General features: G+C 44.7%; 1 protein-coding gene across 1 annotated transcript in view; it reads right to left on the reverse strand.

The window, feature by feature from the left end:
- Positions 1 to 16,496, reverse strand: part of ppp1r37 (protein phosphatase 1, regulatory subunit 37) — a 150,866-nt gene that overhangs the window by 30,335 nt on the left and 104,035 nt on the right. The window contains exons 8-9 of the mRNA XM_072274543.1: positions 14,880 to 14,992; positions 12,100 to 12,241 (exon numbers count right to left, since the gene is read on the reverse strand). Coding sequence (XP_072130644.1) covers positions 12,100 to 12,241; positions 14,880 to 14,992 — 255 coding nt within the window. The remainder of the gene's footprint in view (positions 1 to 12,099; positions 12,242 to 14,879; positions 14,993 to 16,496) is intronic.

A 16,496-nucleotide genomic window follows, 5' to 3' on the forward strand; every position in this document is an offset into this window, starting at 1 on the left:
CAAGTACTATCCTTAGCTTTCAAGAACTGATATCTCGATATAATATTGATAAACACTCTCTTCTACTTTAGAGTACGACCAGCTTGTAAAGCCTATGGCATTCCCTGGGGGTCAGATTTAAAGGACCATCCCATTTTAAGTTGGATACAGAGTGCTCCAGGACAGATAGTGTCATATATCTATGATAAATTAAACTCCCAGAAATATATGCCCACATCAGGAATGAAAGCTTGGGATAGGGACATATCTGAATTAGGACAAGGTTTAGACTGGGGTGCGATTTGGGATAATGCTGCCGCTGTTTCAAAAAACCCAAATCATACATACACTTGAAATTTTGTCATAGAGCATATTTAACACCGAGAATTAGACATCAAATGGGACTGGTTCCTGACCCATATTGCTCATTTTGCCCCCACAGAACCGTTGGCTCTTTTATACATGTTGTATGGGAATGTCCAGGGGTTTTTGGTTTGTGGGAAAAGGTTATCAGTACTCTTACAGAACTAACAGGGGTACAATTACCAATGGACCCCGCTGTACATCTTCTAAATGATGTCTCCCACCTTTCTCTTACGGAAAAAACGTGCAAAGTCTGGCTGGCAGGCCTAACTGCAGCTAAGAAGATTGTAGTCCAGCGCTGGAAACCTCCCCATGATATTTCAAGTACTCACTGGCTTCAGAGCTTTTAGAACATTTCTCACCTGGAACTATCATTAGCAAGAGTAAATGATGCACGACCAAACACAATCTCAATGTGGATAAATTTGATATCTAACTTAAAAGATCTTCTGTTAAAATAGGAGTGCTCTGTCTGTATATGTACTACTATTCAGTTGGTTGGTGGAGGGGCAAGGGATTGGGGGAGGGAGGTAGAGGGGGGATGGGGATGAGGAAGAGGATGAGGGGTGGAAGGGGGAGGGGGATGGTGATGAAGGTTGGGGGGTGGCCGGGTTAAACAGTCAAAATGTGATCGGCAAATGGTTGTATTGGATGTAAATTGTTGGTGTTGCAATAAAAAAAATTAGTGATAAAAAAGATAGGCGCCTATGTGGTGGTGTACTGGTTCACAGATGTCTGTCTGCCAGCTTTACTAAGTGGGTAGGGCAAGATGTATTTCAAAAGAATATCTGAAAGACACCATGCACGAGTCAATTTCGTGTGACACAGGTTGGCTGAAATCTCTGAGAACAGAGATGAATAGTTATAGAAAAGTACAACACAGAAACAGAACCTTTAGCCCATCTAGTCTGTGCCAAAACCATTTAAAGTGCATATTCCGATCAACCTGCATCCGGACCATATCCCTCCATACCCCTCCCTATTCATGTACCTTTCCAAACGTTAAAATTGAGCTCGCATGCACCACTTGCTTTGGCAGCTCGCTCCACACTCTCACCACTCTCCGAGTGAAGAAGTTTCCCCTCAGGTTGCTCTTAAAATTTTAACCTTTTACCTTAATCTATGACCTCTGGTTATAGTCCCACCCAACCTTAGTGGAATGTTGCATTTACTCTATCTATACACCTCAAAATTTTGTATACCTCTATCAATCTTCTATATTACAAGGAGTGAAGTGTTTGGCATGCAGGATGTAGGAATAAAAGGATGTGTTAGGTTGTAAAGGAACAACAATTAATAACATCAGTAACACTCCCAAAATGCAAGAGGAGCTCCTTGGGGCAGCATCTACAGAGGGGAATAAGGAGCTGAGGTTTCAGGCCGAGACACTCCATCAGGACTGGAAAGGAAGGCGGAAGAAGTCAGACTATGCCAGTGGGGAAAGGGGAAGGAGTACATGCTGGCAGGTGATAGATGAAGCTAGGTGAGGAGGTAGGTCGGTGGCTGGGTGGGGTGGGAGATCAAATAAGAGGCTGGGAGGTGAAAAGTGGAAAAGGTAAAGGGCTCTAGAAGGAGGAATCTGATAGGGGAGGAGAGTGACCCATAGGAAAAAGAAAAGGAGGAGGGGAACCAGAGGGAGGTGCTAGGCAGGTGAGGAGAAGAGATAAGAGGGGAAACAGAATGGGGAATGGAAAAAGAAAGGAGGTGGAGGGAGGGAGAGAGAAATTGCTGTGAGAAATCAATATTCGTGCAATTGGCTTGGATACCACTCAAAGGTGTTGCTCCCCCAACCTGTGAGCAACCTCATTGTGGCAGTAGAGAAGACCAGAGGCATGTTGGAATGAGAATGGGGATTGGAATCAAAATGACTGGCAACAAGAAATCGTGCTTGTTGCAGATGGAGTGAAGGTCTTCAACAAAGTAGTCTTCCAACCTACAGTACTGTGTAACAGTCTTCGGTACATATATATAGCTAGAGTGCCCAAGACTTTTGAACAGTACAGTAATAATTTCATGTATTGGACCGTACTCCTGCACCCCCGCAAAAAAAAAAACAAATTTCACGACATGTGTGAGTGTTGATAAACCTGATTCTGATATGGGTCTCTATTGTGGACTGAAAGTGGGAGCGAGGGTGGGGAGAGGGGAATCACAGTTGGGAAAAAGGGAAGGGAGAGGGGAGGGAGTGGGAAGCACCAAAGAGACATTCTGTAATGATCAATAAATCAATAGTTTGGAATCAAATGACTTTGCCTGGTGTCTCAGGGCTGAATATGTCTGCAGCCCCACCACCCCCCAACAGTCCCTTCCACCCCCGGAACTCCTCCTCTGCCATCTGCCCCACGTTCCTCCCATAGTGCTCCACACACGTCATTCTCAAAATCCTTTGCCCCTGCCAGATTTACCACCTCACTCTCCACTCCATGTTAACAAATACAGTACTGTGCAAAGGTCTTACGCATTCTAGCTATATAAACGTGCCTATGACTTTTGTACAGTACAGGTCTCACCGATGTAGAGGAGGCCACATTGGGAGCACTGGATACAGTAGATAACTGATAAACTGTAAATGTTAAGAAATATTAATAACATAAATTGTTATGAAAATATTGACTTGAATATTGTCACAAAATCAGGGTCATACAGCATGGAAACAGGCCATTCAGCTCACAATGTTCACACTGACAAGTGGGCAATGACCAGCTGTACTAATCCCCTCTTCAAGTATTTGGCCTGTAGCCCTCTATTCCAAGGCAATTCAACTGTACCCGATCTAACACTGTGGCCATACTATATTGGTGCTGGAAAGTGTGGCAATACTTGTGGGCTGCCACCAACACATGCTTAGATTGTGTTGGTTGTTAATGCAAATGACACATTTCGCTATGTTTTGATATACACGTGATAAGTCGGTGCTGCCCCTATCCCCCCAAGTATTTGCTCAGCAGAAGACAGGCTGTACTACGGTCGGCTGCAGATTTCTGCACCGTTCATGGACTCGGCCTCAAGCTGCATTGTAGTAGCCTGTTGAGGGAGACTTGGAGAGAGGCACTGAAGCTGGTGCACTCCACTGGGAGTGGTGTGGCGCTGCATCCAGGCTGGACTCAGTATCGCCCCACAGTGTTCGCTTGGCAGAAGACAAGCTGTACTGTGGTCGACTGCAGATTTCTGCGGCATTCATGGACTCGGGGTCTGGACTATTTTTTTGTGTGGCTGTACTTTACTGATGTCCTACATGTGCTTGGTATCTTGTATGCGCTATATGTGCTTTGTGCTGTGTGTGACTGTTGGTATTGTGTTTTGCACCTTGGCCCTAGAGTAATGCTGTCTCGTTTGGCTGTATTCATGCACGGTTGAAAGAGAATTAAACTTGAATTGAATAAATAGATCAGACTCTATACCCCTCACCCCTTTATATTCTTCAATTTAAGTCAACTCTGCTCCATGGAAAATAGATCTAATCTCTCCACATAACAGGAATGACCTATCCTTCGTTGTACCCTCTCTAGCGTTACCACATCCTTCCTACAGCACAGTGACCAAAACTGCATGTAATACTCCTGCTGAACCCTGACCAATATATTATAAAGTTGTGGCATCACCTCCCTTCTTTTCCATTCAATTCCCCTTTGTATCTGTCCCTATCTGTAAGGAGTTTGTATGTTCTCCCCATGACTGCATGGGTTTCCTCTGAATGCTCCGGTTTCCTCCCACATTTCAAAGACATACGGATTGGTAGATTAATTGATCACATGGGTGTAAATGGGTCGCATGGGCTCATTGAACCAGAAGGGCCTGTTGCCATGCTGAATCTCAAAATAAAAATAAAAAAATTAAAGCATATTTTGAAATAAAAAATTAATCTGTATTATCTACACTTCCAAGAGGAAAGCAAAATGGGATTAGGAATCTGAGTGAACTTTCTTTCCTCTGAATTCTTAGCCCAAAAATAATACAGCCAAGACAATATACTGAACGATCGCCCCAGTTCACATCAGCAAGCTTGATAGTCAAACAGCAGCAGTGTTTGCTTTGGCACAGCACGTTGAGAATTCAGTGTTTTCAGAGCAGATGCAATAGAGTCTAGAATGGGTGCTAAAGGATAAGATCATGATTCCAGCACCTTCCTGCACTTCTTTATCTTTCAATTCCAGAAACCAGGTTTCTGGCACTGAGGATGGGTCAGTGGTGCAGAAGGGAAAGAGGGAGAAGGCGAGAGTGGTAGCGATAAAGGACTCAATAGTCAGAGGAACAGACAGCAGATTCCGTGGGCGTGAACAGGACACCCAGATGGTATGTTGCCTCCCAGGCGCCAGGGTCAGGATGTCTCGGATCGCATCCACAGCATTTTGAAGAGGGAGGGAGAGCAGCCAGATGTCTTGGTACATATTAGTACCAATGACATGGGAAGGAAAAGCAATGAGGTCCTGAACGGAGAATTTAGAGAGCTAGGCAGAAAACTGAGAAGCAGGACCTCCAGGGTACAAAGATCTGGCAGATAAATGTGTGGCTGAGAAGCTGGTATGGGGGCAGGGCTTCAGGTTCTTGGATTATTGGGATTTCTTCAGAGGGAAGGTCTGAGTTGTACAAAAGGGGCAGGTTGCATCTATATCTTGTAGGCAGGGTTGTTAGAGCTGTTGGTCAGGGTTTAAACTAATTTGGCAGGAGGATGGGAACCAGAGTGAAGGGACTCAGGATAGGACAGATGGTAAAAAAGCAAAGAAAGCATGCAGTCAGACTATCAGGAAGGGCAGGCAGATGATAGGACAAAATTGCAGCCAGCAGGGTGAGTATCAGTGCATTAGGGATGCAGAATCAAAAAGGGTAGCAAATGCAGAAAAAAGAGTTATACCTCAATGCATGGAGTATAAGAAATAAGGTGGATGATCTTGTTGTACTTTGAGTCTGGCGGCAGAGCAGAGTAATGATGGCACTAAACTGCGACTCCTCTGCTTGCACCTTTGGAAACAGCTCTGCTTCCATCTTTAATATCTTTATTTTTCCCTTTCAGGGTTCTTTTGAAGACCCTGACCTGGAGATACAAGTTGACTTTGGTTCTTTGTGGGAATAGGACCCACTCTCAGGGTTTCACAACCAGTCGTTGTTGTTCGGCACACCAGGGGCTCAGACGAAGAGTCTGGCTCAGATTTGGAAGCCTAGGATTTTGGGGCTCTGGAGACGGGCGGATCGAGGGTTGGTGTCACGGCAGGAGACCCGTGTGTTGTCGGAGGAATCAAAGTATCTATGGCTGTGTGCCCAGAGACCCAAGATCTTAGAGATCTTTGGGCACAGAGCTAAAAAAAAAAAACACCAATGTAACGGACTTTTAACATCGTAAACCAGCCAGTTGTTTGTTATGTCACCCCGCTCGCTGGGAAAACCGAGACACCTCTTTCTCCCTTATCAGGGACAGAGAGAGAGCCTGCGGTATGTCGTATACCGGGCGGAGTCTTTGGGGTAACTGCAAGTCTGTGTCTTTGTTGTTACTTTGCTCATGCTTGAGTGCTTGGTGGCGGGTGCCAATGCTTTTTTTTCGAAGGGGGATTGTTGCTTGCTGCAGGAGGGAGGGGAGGGTACTTTGGGGTTCTAACATTTAACTGTCGTTCACTCTATAAGGCACTCCTCTGTTTTTGTGGATGGTTGCAAAGAAAAAGCATTTCAGGATGTATATTGTATACACTTCTCTGACATTAAATTGGACACTTGAATCTTTGAACTTTTACAGATATTCAGGTATGATGTTGTGACCATCACTGAATCGCGGCTGAAGGATGGTTGTAGTTGGGAGTTGAATGTCCAGAGTTACATGTTGTATTGGAGGGATAGGAAGGTCGGCAGAGGGGCTGGTGTGGCTCTGCTGGTAAAGAATGGCATCAAATCAGTAGATAGATATGACACATAGATTTGGAAGATGCTAAATCCTTGTGGATTGAGTTAAGTAACTTATCTTGTTACATAGCCTCATGTGTGGCACCTTGGCAAAGGCCTTCTGAAAATCCAAGTAAACAACACCCACTGACCCTCTTTTGTCTATCCTGCCTGCCATTTCCTCCAAGAATTCCAACAGCTTTGTCAGGCAAGGTTTTCCCTCAAGGAACCCCTGTTGAAATTACACAAACATGAGGAAATCTGCAGATGCTGGAATTCCAAGCAACGCACATAAAAATTGTTGGTGGACGCAGCAGACCAGGCAGCATCTATAGGAAGAGGTACAGTTGACGTTCCGGGCCGAGACCCTTCATCAGGACCTGAAGGGTCTCGGTCGTCCACCAGCAATTTTTAATGTGTTGAAATTAGCCTATTTTGACATGTGCCTCCAAGTACCCTGAAATCTCATCCTTAATAATAGATTCCAATATCCTCCCAACCATTGAATATAGACTAACTGGCTTATAATTTCCTTTCTTCTGCTTCCCTCCCTTCTTAAGGAGTGGAGTGACACTTGCAATTTTCCAGTCCTCTGAAAACGTTCAAGAATATAGTGATTCTTGAAAGATCATTACTAATGCCTCCACAATCTTTTCAGCTACTTCTTTCAGACCCCTGGGATGTAGTCCACCCAGCTTCAGACTATTCAACTTCCCAAGCACCTTCTCCTTAGTAATAGCAATGATACTCAGCTGGTGCCCCCTGACACTCTCACATTTCTGTCATTCTGCTGGTGTCTTCCACAGTGAAGACTGATGCAAGATGCTTATAAAGTTTGTCCACCATTTCATTGTCCTCCATTGCTACCTCCCCAGCATCATTTTCCAGTGGTCCAATCTCTCTTTCACTCTTTATATATCCGAAAACATTTTTGGCATCCTCTTTGATACTATTGGCTAGCTCGTCTTCATATTTCATCTTTTCTCTCTTTATTACTTTTTCTAAATTGCCTTGTTGGTGCTTAAAAGCTGTCTAATCCTCTGAGTTCCCACTAATTTTTGCTAAATTATATGCCCTCCCTTTTGCTTTTATGCTGTCTTTGACTTTCTTTGTCACCCATGGTTGCCTCATCCTCTCTTCAGACTACTTCTTCACCTTTGGGATGTATCTTTCCTGCACAATTGCCTCAGAAACTCCAACAAGTGCTGTGGTCTTCCCTGCTAGTGTCCCCTTCCATTCAACTTTGGCCAGCTTCTCACTCATGCCTCTGTAATTCCCTTTAATCCACTATAATACTGATAAATCTGACTTTAGCTTTTCCCTCTCAAACTGCAGAATGAATTCTATCACATTATGATCATGGCTTCCTAAGGGTTCCTTTACCTTGAGATCGCTAATCAAATCTGGGTCATTACATAACACCCAATCCAGAATTGCCATTCCCCAAGTCCGTTTAATTATAAGGTGCTCTAAAAAGCCATCTCCTATGCATTGTACAAATACCTCTCGGGATGCAGCACCAACCTGATTTTCCTAAATCTATCGGCATGTTGAAATCCCCCATGACTATTGCCCCATTGCCTCCTTCACAGGCCTTTTCTATCTCCCGTGGTAATTTGTAGGTTACTGTTCAGAGACCTGTATATAATTCCCATCAATGTCTTTTTACCCTTGCAGTTCCTTAACTCCAGCCACAAGGATTCTACATCTTCTGATCCTACGTCACCCCTTTCTTAGGATTTGATTCCAATTTTCACCAATGTTGCTACCACCACTACCTCTGCCTACTTGGCTGTCTTTGGATGTTAAACTTCCAATTATGACCTTCTTTCAGCCACGACTCAGCGATGCCCACAACATCATACCTGCCAATCTCTAACTGCACTAAAACCTCATCTAACTTTTTCCATATACTGTCTGCATTCAAATATAACACCTTCAGTCCTGCATTCATCACCCTTTTCGATTTTGGCCCCCCATTACACATTCATCTGCCAGATCATCTTATTCTAACACTGACTGGTGTGTGGCACAGGCAGCAATCCAGAGATTACCACCCTGGCGGTCTTGCTTTTCAGCTTTCTACCCAACTCCCTACATTCTCTTTTCAAGACCTCCTCCCTTTTCCTATCTATGTCACTGGTTCCAATATGTACTACGACTTCTGTGTGTTAGCCCCCTTCCTTTAGAATGCTGTAGACCTGACCAGATATATCCCTGACCCTGGCACTTAGGAAGCAACATACCATCTGGGTGTCCCTTTCATGTCCACAGAATCTGCTGTCTCCTCTTCAAATTATGGAATCCCCTTATCAATACTGCAGAAGGACAATATAATCTTCAGACAATGGAAATCAGAACACACACAAAATGCTGGAGGAACTCACCAGGCCAGGCAGCAGTTATGGAAAAGAATCTGGATCAAGGGACTTGGCCTGAAACATCAACTGTTTACTCTTTTCCACAGACGCTGCCTGGCCTGCTGAGTTCCTCCAGAACTTCTGTGTGTGTCACTACTGGAGTCCTCTTCCCCCCCATGCTTCTGAGCCACAGAGAGAGAGAGTCAGTGACAGAGATCGTGTCGCAGCAGCTTCCCCCTGTAGGTCGCTCCCGCCATCAACAATATCCAAAGCAGTATACTTATTATTGAGGGGAATGGCCACAGGGGAACTCTGCACTGACCAACTCTACCGAGGTGCACCACTGAATGCCACAGAAGATCCCTGTGGCTATTTCTATCTTCAATATCTCTATTTTTCCCTTTCAGGGTTCTTTTGAAGACCCTGACCTGGAGTTACACACTGACTTTGGTTCTTTGTGGGAATGGGACCCGCTCTCGGGGTCTCACGACTGGCCACTATTTGATATAGCGAGGACGTGGCCAAGAAGATTAGCGCGCCTTCAGGGTTCGGGTGAGCGGACTCAAGGTCGGTACCGCTACCTGATACGTCGCGGGAGTACACGGAAGATCGAAAGCAGCAAGCTGGCTGCTGGTTGTGTGCCCAAAGACCCGAGTTCTTTGGGCACAGAGCTCAGAAAAAGCGATGCAACAGACTTTTAACATCGTAAATCAGTGAGTTGTTTATTATGTCTCCCCTCTCACTGTGAAACAGAGACATCTCGTTTTCCCTTACAAGGGAGAGAGAGAGCCTGTGGGATGTCAAATTACCAGGTGAATGAGTAGTCTTTGGGGTACTGCAAGTCTGTGTCTTTATTGATGCTTTGCTGCACGCTTGAATGTTTGGTAGCGGGCGCTGATGCTTTTTTTGCTGATGGGGGAGGGGGATCGTTGTTTTGCTGCTGTTTATGTGTGGGTGGGGGGAGCTTTGGGGTTCAAACGTTTGTCATTCGTTCTTTGGGGCACTGTTTTTGTGGATGGTTGCGAAAAAGAATAATTTCAGGATGTATATTGTATACATTTCTCTGACATTAAATGTACCTTTGAAACATTTGTAGACTCTACAACTCCTCCTCCTTAAGTATATAACTATATGGTTTCAATGCACAGCTGTATTTTGTACTATTAATTTTTAATGCCATATTTTGTATTGTTTTTGTACCCTAATGCTTGCATTTAACCATATAACAATTACATTACAGAAACAGGCCATCTCGGCCCTTCTAGTCCGTGCCGAACTCTTACTCTCACCTAGTCCCACCGACCTGCACTCAGCCCATAACCCTCCATTCCTTTCCTGTCCATATAGCTGTCCAATTTAACTTAAAACAACAACATCGAACCTGCCTCAACCATTTCTGCTGGAAGCTCGTTCCACACAGCTACCACTCTCTGAGTAAAGAAGGTCCCCCTCATGTTACCCCTAAACTTTTGCCCTTTAACTCTCCACTCATGCCCTCTTGTTTGAATCTCCCCCCACTCTCAATGGAAAAAGCCTATTCACGTCAACTCTATCTAACCCCTCATAATTTTAAATACGAGTCCCCCCTCAACCTTCTACGCTCCAAAGAATAAAGACCCAACTTGTTCAACGTTTCTCTGTAACTTAGGTGATGAAACCCAGGTAACATTCTAGTAAATCTTCTCTGTACTCTCTCTAATTTGTTGACATCTTTCCTATAATTCGATGACCAAAACTGTACACAATACTCCAAATTTGGCCTCACCAATGCCTTATACAAATTCAACATTACATCCCAACTCCTACACTCAATGCTCTGATTTATAAAGGCCAGCAAACCAAAAGCTTTCTTCACCACCCTATCCACATGAGATTCCACCTTCAGGGAACTATGCACCATTATTCCTAGATCCCTCTGTTCTACTGCATTCTTCAATGCCCTACCATTTACCATGTATGTCCTATTTTGATTAGCCCTACCAAAATGTAGCACCTCACATTTATCAGCATTAAACTCCATCTGCCATCTTTCAGCCAACTCTTCTAACTGGCCTAAATCTCTCTGCAAGCTTTGAAAGCCTGAAATATTTTGTATTTCAAAGTATATATTTCTGACTAGGCAACTTTGCAACAATAATTTCCTTCAGGATAAATAAAGTTTTATCTTATCCTATTTCATTCCCTTTCTCCTGTCCTAACAGTCATCCAGGTCCTGCCTCCTTAGGGGTGACTACCTCCCTGTCGCTCCTATCTGTTACCTCCTCATTCTCCCTTATGAGCTGAAGGCTATCAAGTTGCCTCTCCAGTCCCTTAACACGGTCTCTGAGGAGCTGCAGCTCGGTGCCACTGTTGCTGATGTGGATATCACCTGAGCAATCAGTGATATTTTGCCCCAGAGTGTCACTGGACTCTGTGACCCGGGAGAGTGTCAGCCCTGAGCTCAATGCTATCCTAACCAGATAACATTTCAACTGGAATCTCAGTTCCTTTTCCATAGTAAAGGAGCTCCAGCAAAAACGCAGAACACAGCACATTACTGGCCCTTTGGCCCACAATATTGTATCCACCATTTACTTACTCCAATATCAATCTAACCCTTCCTTCCTATAGAGCCCTCAATTTTTCTATCATCCATGTGCCTATCTAAAGGAGTTTTTTTTTTAAACTGTCCCTAATGTATCTGCCTCTAGCAGCATCCCTGGCAGGACGTTCCATGCACTCACCACTCATGGTGTGCAAAGAAAAAAATTAGCTCTGATATCCCCCATATACTTTCCTCCAGTCACCTTAAACTTTTTATGCCCCCTGGAGCTTCCCTTTAAATCTCTTTAAGTTAATGTGGACAGGCCTCAAGAGGTGGCCTGTCTTGGGGTTGAAGGACTCCCTGTTATTGTAAGTGGGTAGGTGGATGGCAGGAAGGAAAGGGGGCTTGCTTTGCTGTTGTACTACTGAACAATCTGGATATGCTACATTGATGATGAAATGTACGGCATCCCCCAGCACATCCTTAGGTTGTTTCAACGTACATACGATAAGTGAATCTGGCACTAAAACACGAATCAGAAAACCTAGGACACTCCTGTACATCAGCCATCATCAACTTACCCATCAAATGACTTCATCAGAAATTAGATCTTAAGATATGGGAGCAGAATTAGGCCATTTGGCCCACTGAGCCTGCACCGCCATTTCATCATGGCTGATCCATTTTCCCCTCTCGGCCCTAGTCTCCTGCCTTCTTCTCATATCCCTCCATGCCTTGAGTAATCAAAAATCTATCAACCTCTGCCTTAAATATACCCAATGAATTCCACAGATTCACCACCCTCTGGCTATAGAAATTCCTCCTCAGCTCCATTCTAAAAGGATGCCCTTCTATTCTGAGACTATGTCCTCTGGTCTTACACTCTCCCACCATAGGAATTGACCTTAAACCATTGAATCTGATGTAAGTAACCACTGACCTAATTTTCCAGTCACATGTATGATCAGCAGGGCTCACAAGAACAGACTGTCCTTTGGCACGTACCTTCACAGGTGAGCTTTGTAGACGCCAATCCTAATCGCAGAACTGATCGATTTGCAATCAGCCCATCTTTTAATTTATGCACGCCTTCATTCCCTATAGCATTGTGACCGAGATTTAACGTCTCCAAACTCAACGTGTAGGGCTGAAGGGAAAGAGGAAGGAAAAAGAATCTGTTCAAATTCAACTTTAATCAGATTGTTGACATTAGAAAGAAAACTTTCCCTGTCGGGAGTTAATTAAAAGTACAGAAAATAGTCTGAAATTCAGTAATTCAATGAAAGTTTACTGGCATTAACATGAACATAGAATGTTACAGCAGACCCTTCGGCCCACAATATTGTGCTAATCTTTTAACCTGCTCTATGATTAATCTAACCAATCCTTCCTACATAGCCCTCCATTTTTTTCTTTCATCAATGTACTTATCTGAGTGTCTCTTAAGTGTCCCTCTTGTACCTATTACCACTCTTCGCAGGGCAATCCACACACCCTCCTCTCACTGTGTAAAAATACTTATCTCTGACAACACTCCTATACTTTCCTCCAATCACCTTAAAATTATGCCATTAAATTATCCCAAGAGGACCACATCCTTGTTGTGGTTTGGTGGTTTGTGTGCTTCAATGATCCAGAGAGCTATGTTGGCTGGGGTCAGGGCTTTATGCTTTGGCTCCTGGTAGGGTCACCCATGCCAAATAGGTCAAAGGGTAGAGGGAAGACTAAGAATAGTCCACTGGTCCTCCAGGTTCAGGAGCTCAGCCCAGATCTAACAACCTTGACTGGTCAAACAAAATTGTTACAGAAACAGCAATGAAGGATTCTACATCTGCGGGCGACGGTATTCCTGAGTCTCCACCCAGCACTTGCGTGACTGACAGCAAACCGAGAGGAGGCTACTGACACGGAAGCCGTGAACGCCACCAAAGATGGCGGACTTTCATGGCTGCCCTGAACCTCAATGGCTTAATGGGCAGATTAAGAATTTAGATTAGCCACAACATCCAGATCATGCCTTCTTCTCATTGCTACCATCAGGAAGGAGGTACAAAAGCCTGAAGGCACACATTCAGCGATTCAGGAACAGCTTCCTCCCCTCTGCCATCCGTTTTCTGAATGGACATTGAATCCGTGAACGCTACCTCACTACTTCTTTTAATTTCTAATTTTACACTACTTACTTTACTATATACATATGTACACACACACACACACGTAAGTATATATACACACATTCACAGTTTTTCTCCCTATTATCATGTATTGCAATGCACTGCTGCTGTAACGTCAACAAATTTCACTATATATGCTGGTGATATTAAAGGCTATTCTGATTCTGCTGCGGAGCATCCTATAGATGGTACACACTGCTGTCACTACTCTGTGAAGGTGGCGGACTGAGTGAATGATGGGTTTCCTGGCAAGCACGCTGCAAGGTCTCGTATGGCATCGAGCTTCTTGCGTATACTTGAAGCTGCTCTCACCCAGTCAAAGATTGTAAAAACTTTCTTGAAGTTCATATTGATATTATCAACACAAGGAAGGCTGCAGATGCTGGAAGTCCAGAGGAACACACACAAAATGGTGGAGGATCACAGGAGGTCAGGCAGCATCTATGAAAATGAATAAACAGTCGACGTTTCTTTAGGAATGAAAAGGAAGGGGGAGGATGCCAGAATAAAAAGGTGGGAGAGGTGAAGGAGGATGGCTGGAAGATGAAAGGTGAAGCCAGGTGTGTAGGAAAGGTAAAGGGCTGGAGAAGAAGGAATTTGATGAGAGGAAAGTGAATCATGGGAGAAAGGGAAGGAGGAGGGGCACCGGGGGGAGCTGATAGGCAGATGAGGAGAGGTAAAAGTTCAGAGTGGGGAATAGAGGAAGAGAGGAGTGGGTTGGGAGTGGTGGGAGAAAAAAAAAAAATCGATATTCATGCCAATCGATATTCGAACTTGCAGCTCCACCCGTGGAGGGTCAGGCTCCCTGAGCCAATAGACTGGTCCTGGACTTATTTTCCACCTGGCATAGTTTGCATTTTGTTGTTTGATTGTTTGTGGTTTTTGTATTGCTATATTTACGCTCTATTCTTGGTTGGTACGGCTGTAACGAAACCCAATTTCCCTCGGGATCAATAAAGTATATCTATCTATCTATCTATCTATCTATCAGGTTGGAGGCTACCCAGATAACGTGTTGCTTCTCCACCCTGATGGTGGATTCTTCTTGGCACAAGAGGAGGTCAGAGACTGGTTTGATATTAAATAGGGCAATTACATCTCAAGCTGGGGGGACTTGGAGAAGCGATGTGGAAAACTGTAACATCAGAATTGCTGGTCTCTGCTTTCGTTGTGATAGGAGCGACATCTCCGTCGCTGGAGAGAGCGCCTGTCCGAGATTCCGAAGTGCTGGGTTATGGACTGTAGTTTTGATGGATCAAGGTCTCTGGGGGGGGGGGGGGGGGGAGGATTTTGCTGTTGCTTGCATGGTGGTGGGTGGATGGGGTTGGTACTTCAGCTGGCGCCAGTGGGGGGAGCGAGGTTGATGCTTTTGTGGAGGTAGGGAGCTTCAGGACTTTGATGTTCTATCATTCATTCTATGGGGCCCTGTTTCATGAATGTTTGCGAGGAGTACAAATTTCAGGTTGTATACTGCATACATTCTCTATCAGTCAAGGAACCGAAATGAAATAACAGGAAGTCACTCATGCCCACAGTGGTGTACAGTTTGCTCAATGCAAGGAGAGATAAGAGTGAAGGGATATAGTTTATAGCGTTGGTCATTTAACTCACCAGGGCAGCTGCCAAATAGGTCATTCCATTGTGGGTTAACTGATTGTTCCACAAAACCAACGTAACCAGACCCTGTCTCTGCTCCTTCAACCCATCGGATATGTATGCCAAACCTGGGAATAAAGCACAGTGCAGTCAAACTATGCTGATTTTTATTCACCTTTGGTTGTTCCCTTTATTCCTGAAGACAAGAGTTTATTTTTGTGGATATGCCTTCCAGGCCAATCTTTGGAGCCAAATCCAAATGGCAAATATATAATGTACTGCAACACATGCAAAATGCTCCAGGAACTCAGCAGGCCACACAGAACCTATGGAAAAGAGTCAATAGCCAACGTTTCAGATAGACCCTTAATCAGGACGAGTCATATAATGCACTGGTAATTTTAATCACAAGAAGGTGTCCACATAGCTGAAGGTAATCTACATAAATGCACTTTGCATCAGAGCTAAACAGGAGCTGTGGACTCCTGCCTGGCCCAGAGACACACCATATCCAGCACATCACTCTCCGTAACTTCCACCATCTCCAACAGGATGCTACCACTAAGCAGATCTTTCCCTTCCCTCCGAACCCACTTCCTGTAGGGATCGATTTCTATGTGACTCCCTTGTCCACTCGTCCCTCCTTGCTCATTTCCCTCCTCAAAGTTTAAAGTAAATTTATCATCAAAGTGCATATATGTCAACATATACAACCCTTAGATTAATTTTCCTGCAGGCATTCACCTGCCTCTACGTTTCCTCCCTCATCACCCTTCAGGGCCCTAAACAGAGTTGCCAGGTGGGACATCACTTCAATTGCAGGTCATCTGGTGGTCCCAGTGTGGCCTCCTCTTCATCAGTCAGATCTGATGTAGATTGGGGGGAGGGGGAGTACAGCTTTGTCGAGAATCTTCACTCTGCTTGCCGCAAAAGGCAGGATCACCCGATGGCCACCCATTTCGATTCTGACATATCAGTCCATGGCATCCTCTGCCACGAGGAGGCCAAAGTCAAGTTGCAGGGGCAACAAATCATACAGTATTCAATCTGGATAGCCTCCAGTCTAACCTCTAACTTCAAGTAATTTCTCCCCCTCCCTCCTTCTCCCTTTTGCTTTACCCCATTTTGGCTCCCCCCCCCCCATCTCCTCACCTGCCCTTCACTTCCCTCTCGTTCCCCTCTTCCCTCCCTTTCTTCTATGGTCCACTCTCCTCTCGTCAAATATTTTCTTCTTCACCCCTTTACCTTTTCCACCTGTCACCTTCCAGCTTCTTACTTAATCTCCTCTCCCCCAGCCACCCACTTTCCCCTTCACCTGGTTTCACCTATGTCAGTTTATATACACCTTCTCACTCTCCTACCTTGAATCCAAAAAAAAAGTAATAGGGGCCACTACCCATGAATAAATTTGTACAAGGGCAGCGGCTCTTCTTCCTCGGGAGTTTACAAAGACTCCGGGTGACCTCTAAATTACAAACTTCTCCAGTTGTGTAGTGGAGTATATATTGACTGGCTACATCATGCCCTGGTATGGACACGCCAGTGTCTTTGAATGAAAAATACTACAAAAAGTAGTGGATTCAGCCCAATCCATCATCAAGGACCCCAACCACCCAGGATGTGCTCACTTCT

The sequence above is a fragment of the Mobula birostris genome, chromosome 12, assembly GCF_030028105.1.
Source record: "Mobula birostris isolate sMobBir1 chromosome 12, sMobBir1.hap1, whole genome shotgun sequence".
NCBI classification, from domain to species: Eukaryota; Metazoa; Chordata; class Chondrichthyes; order Myliobatiformes; family Myliobatidae; genus Mobula; species Mobula birostris.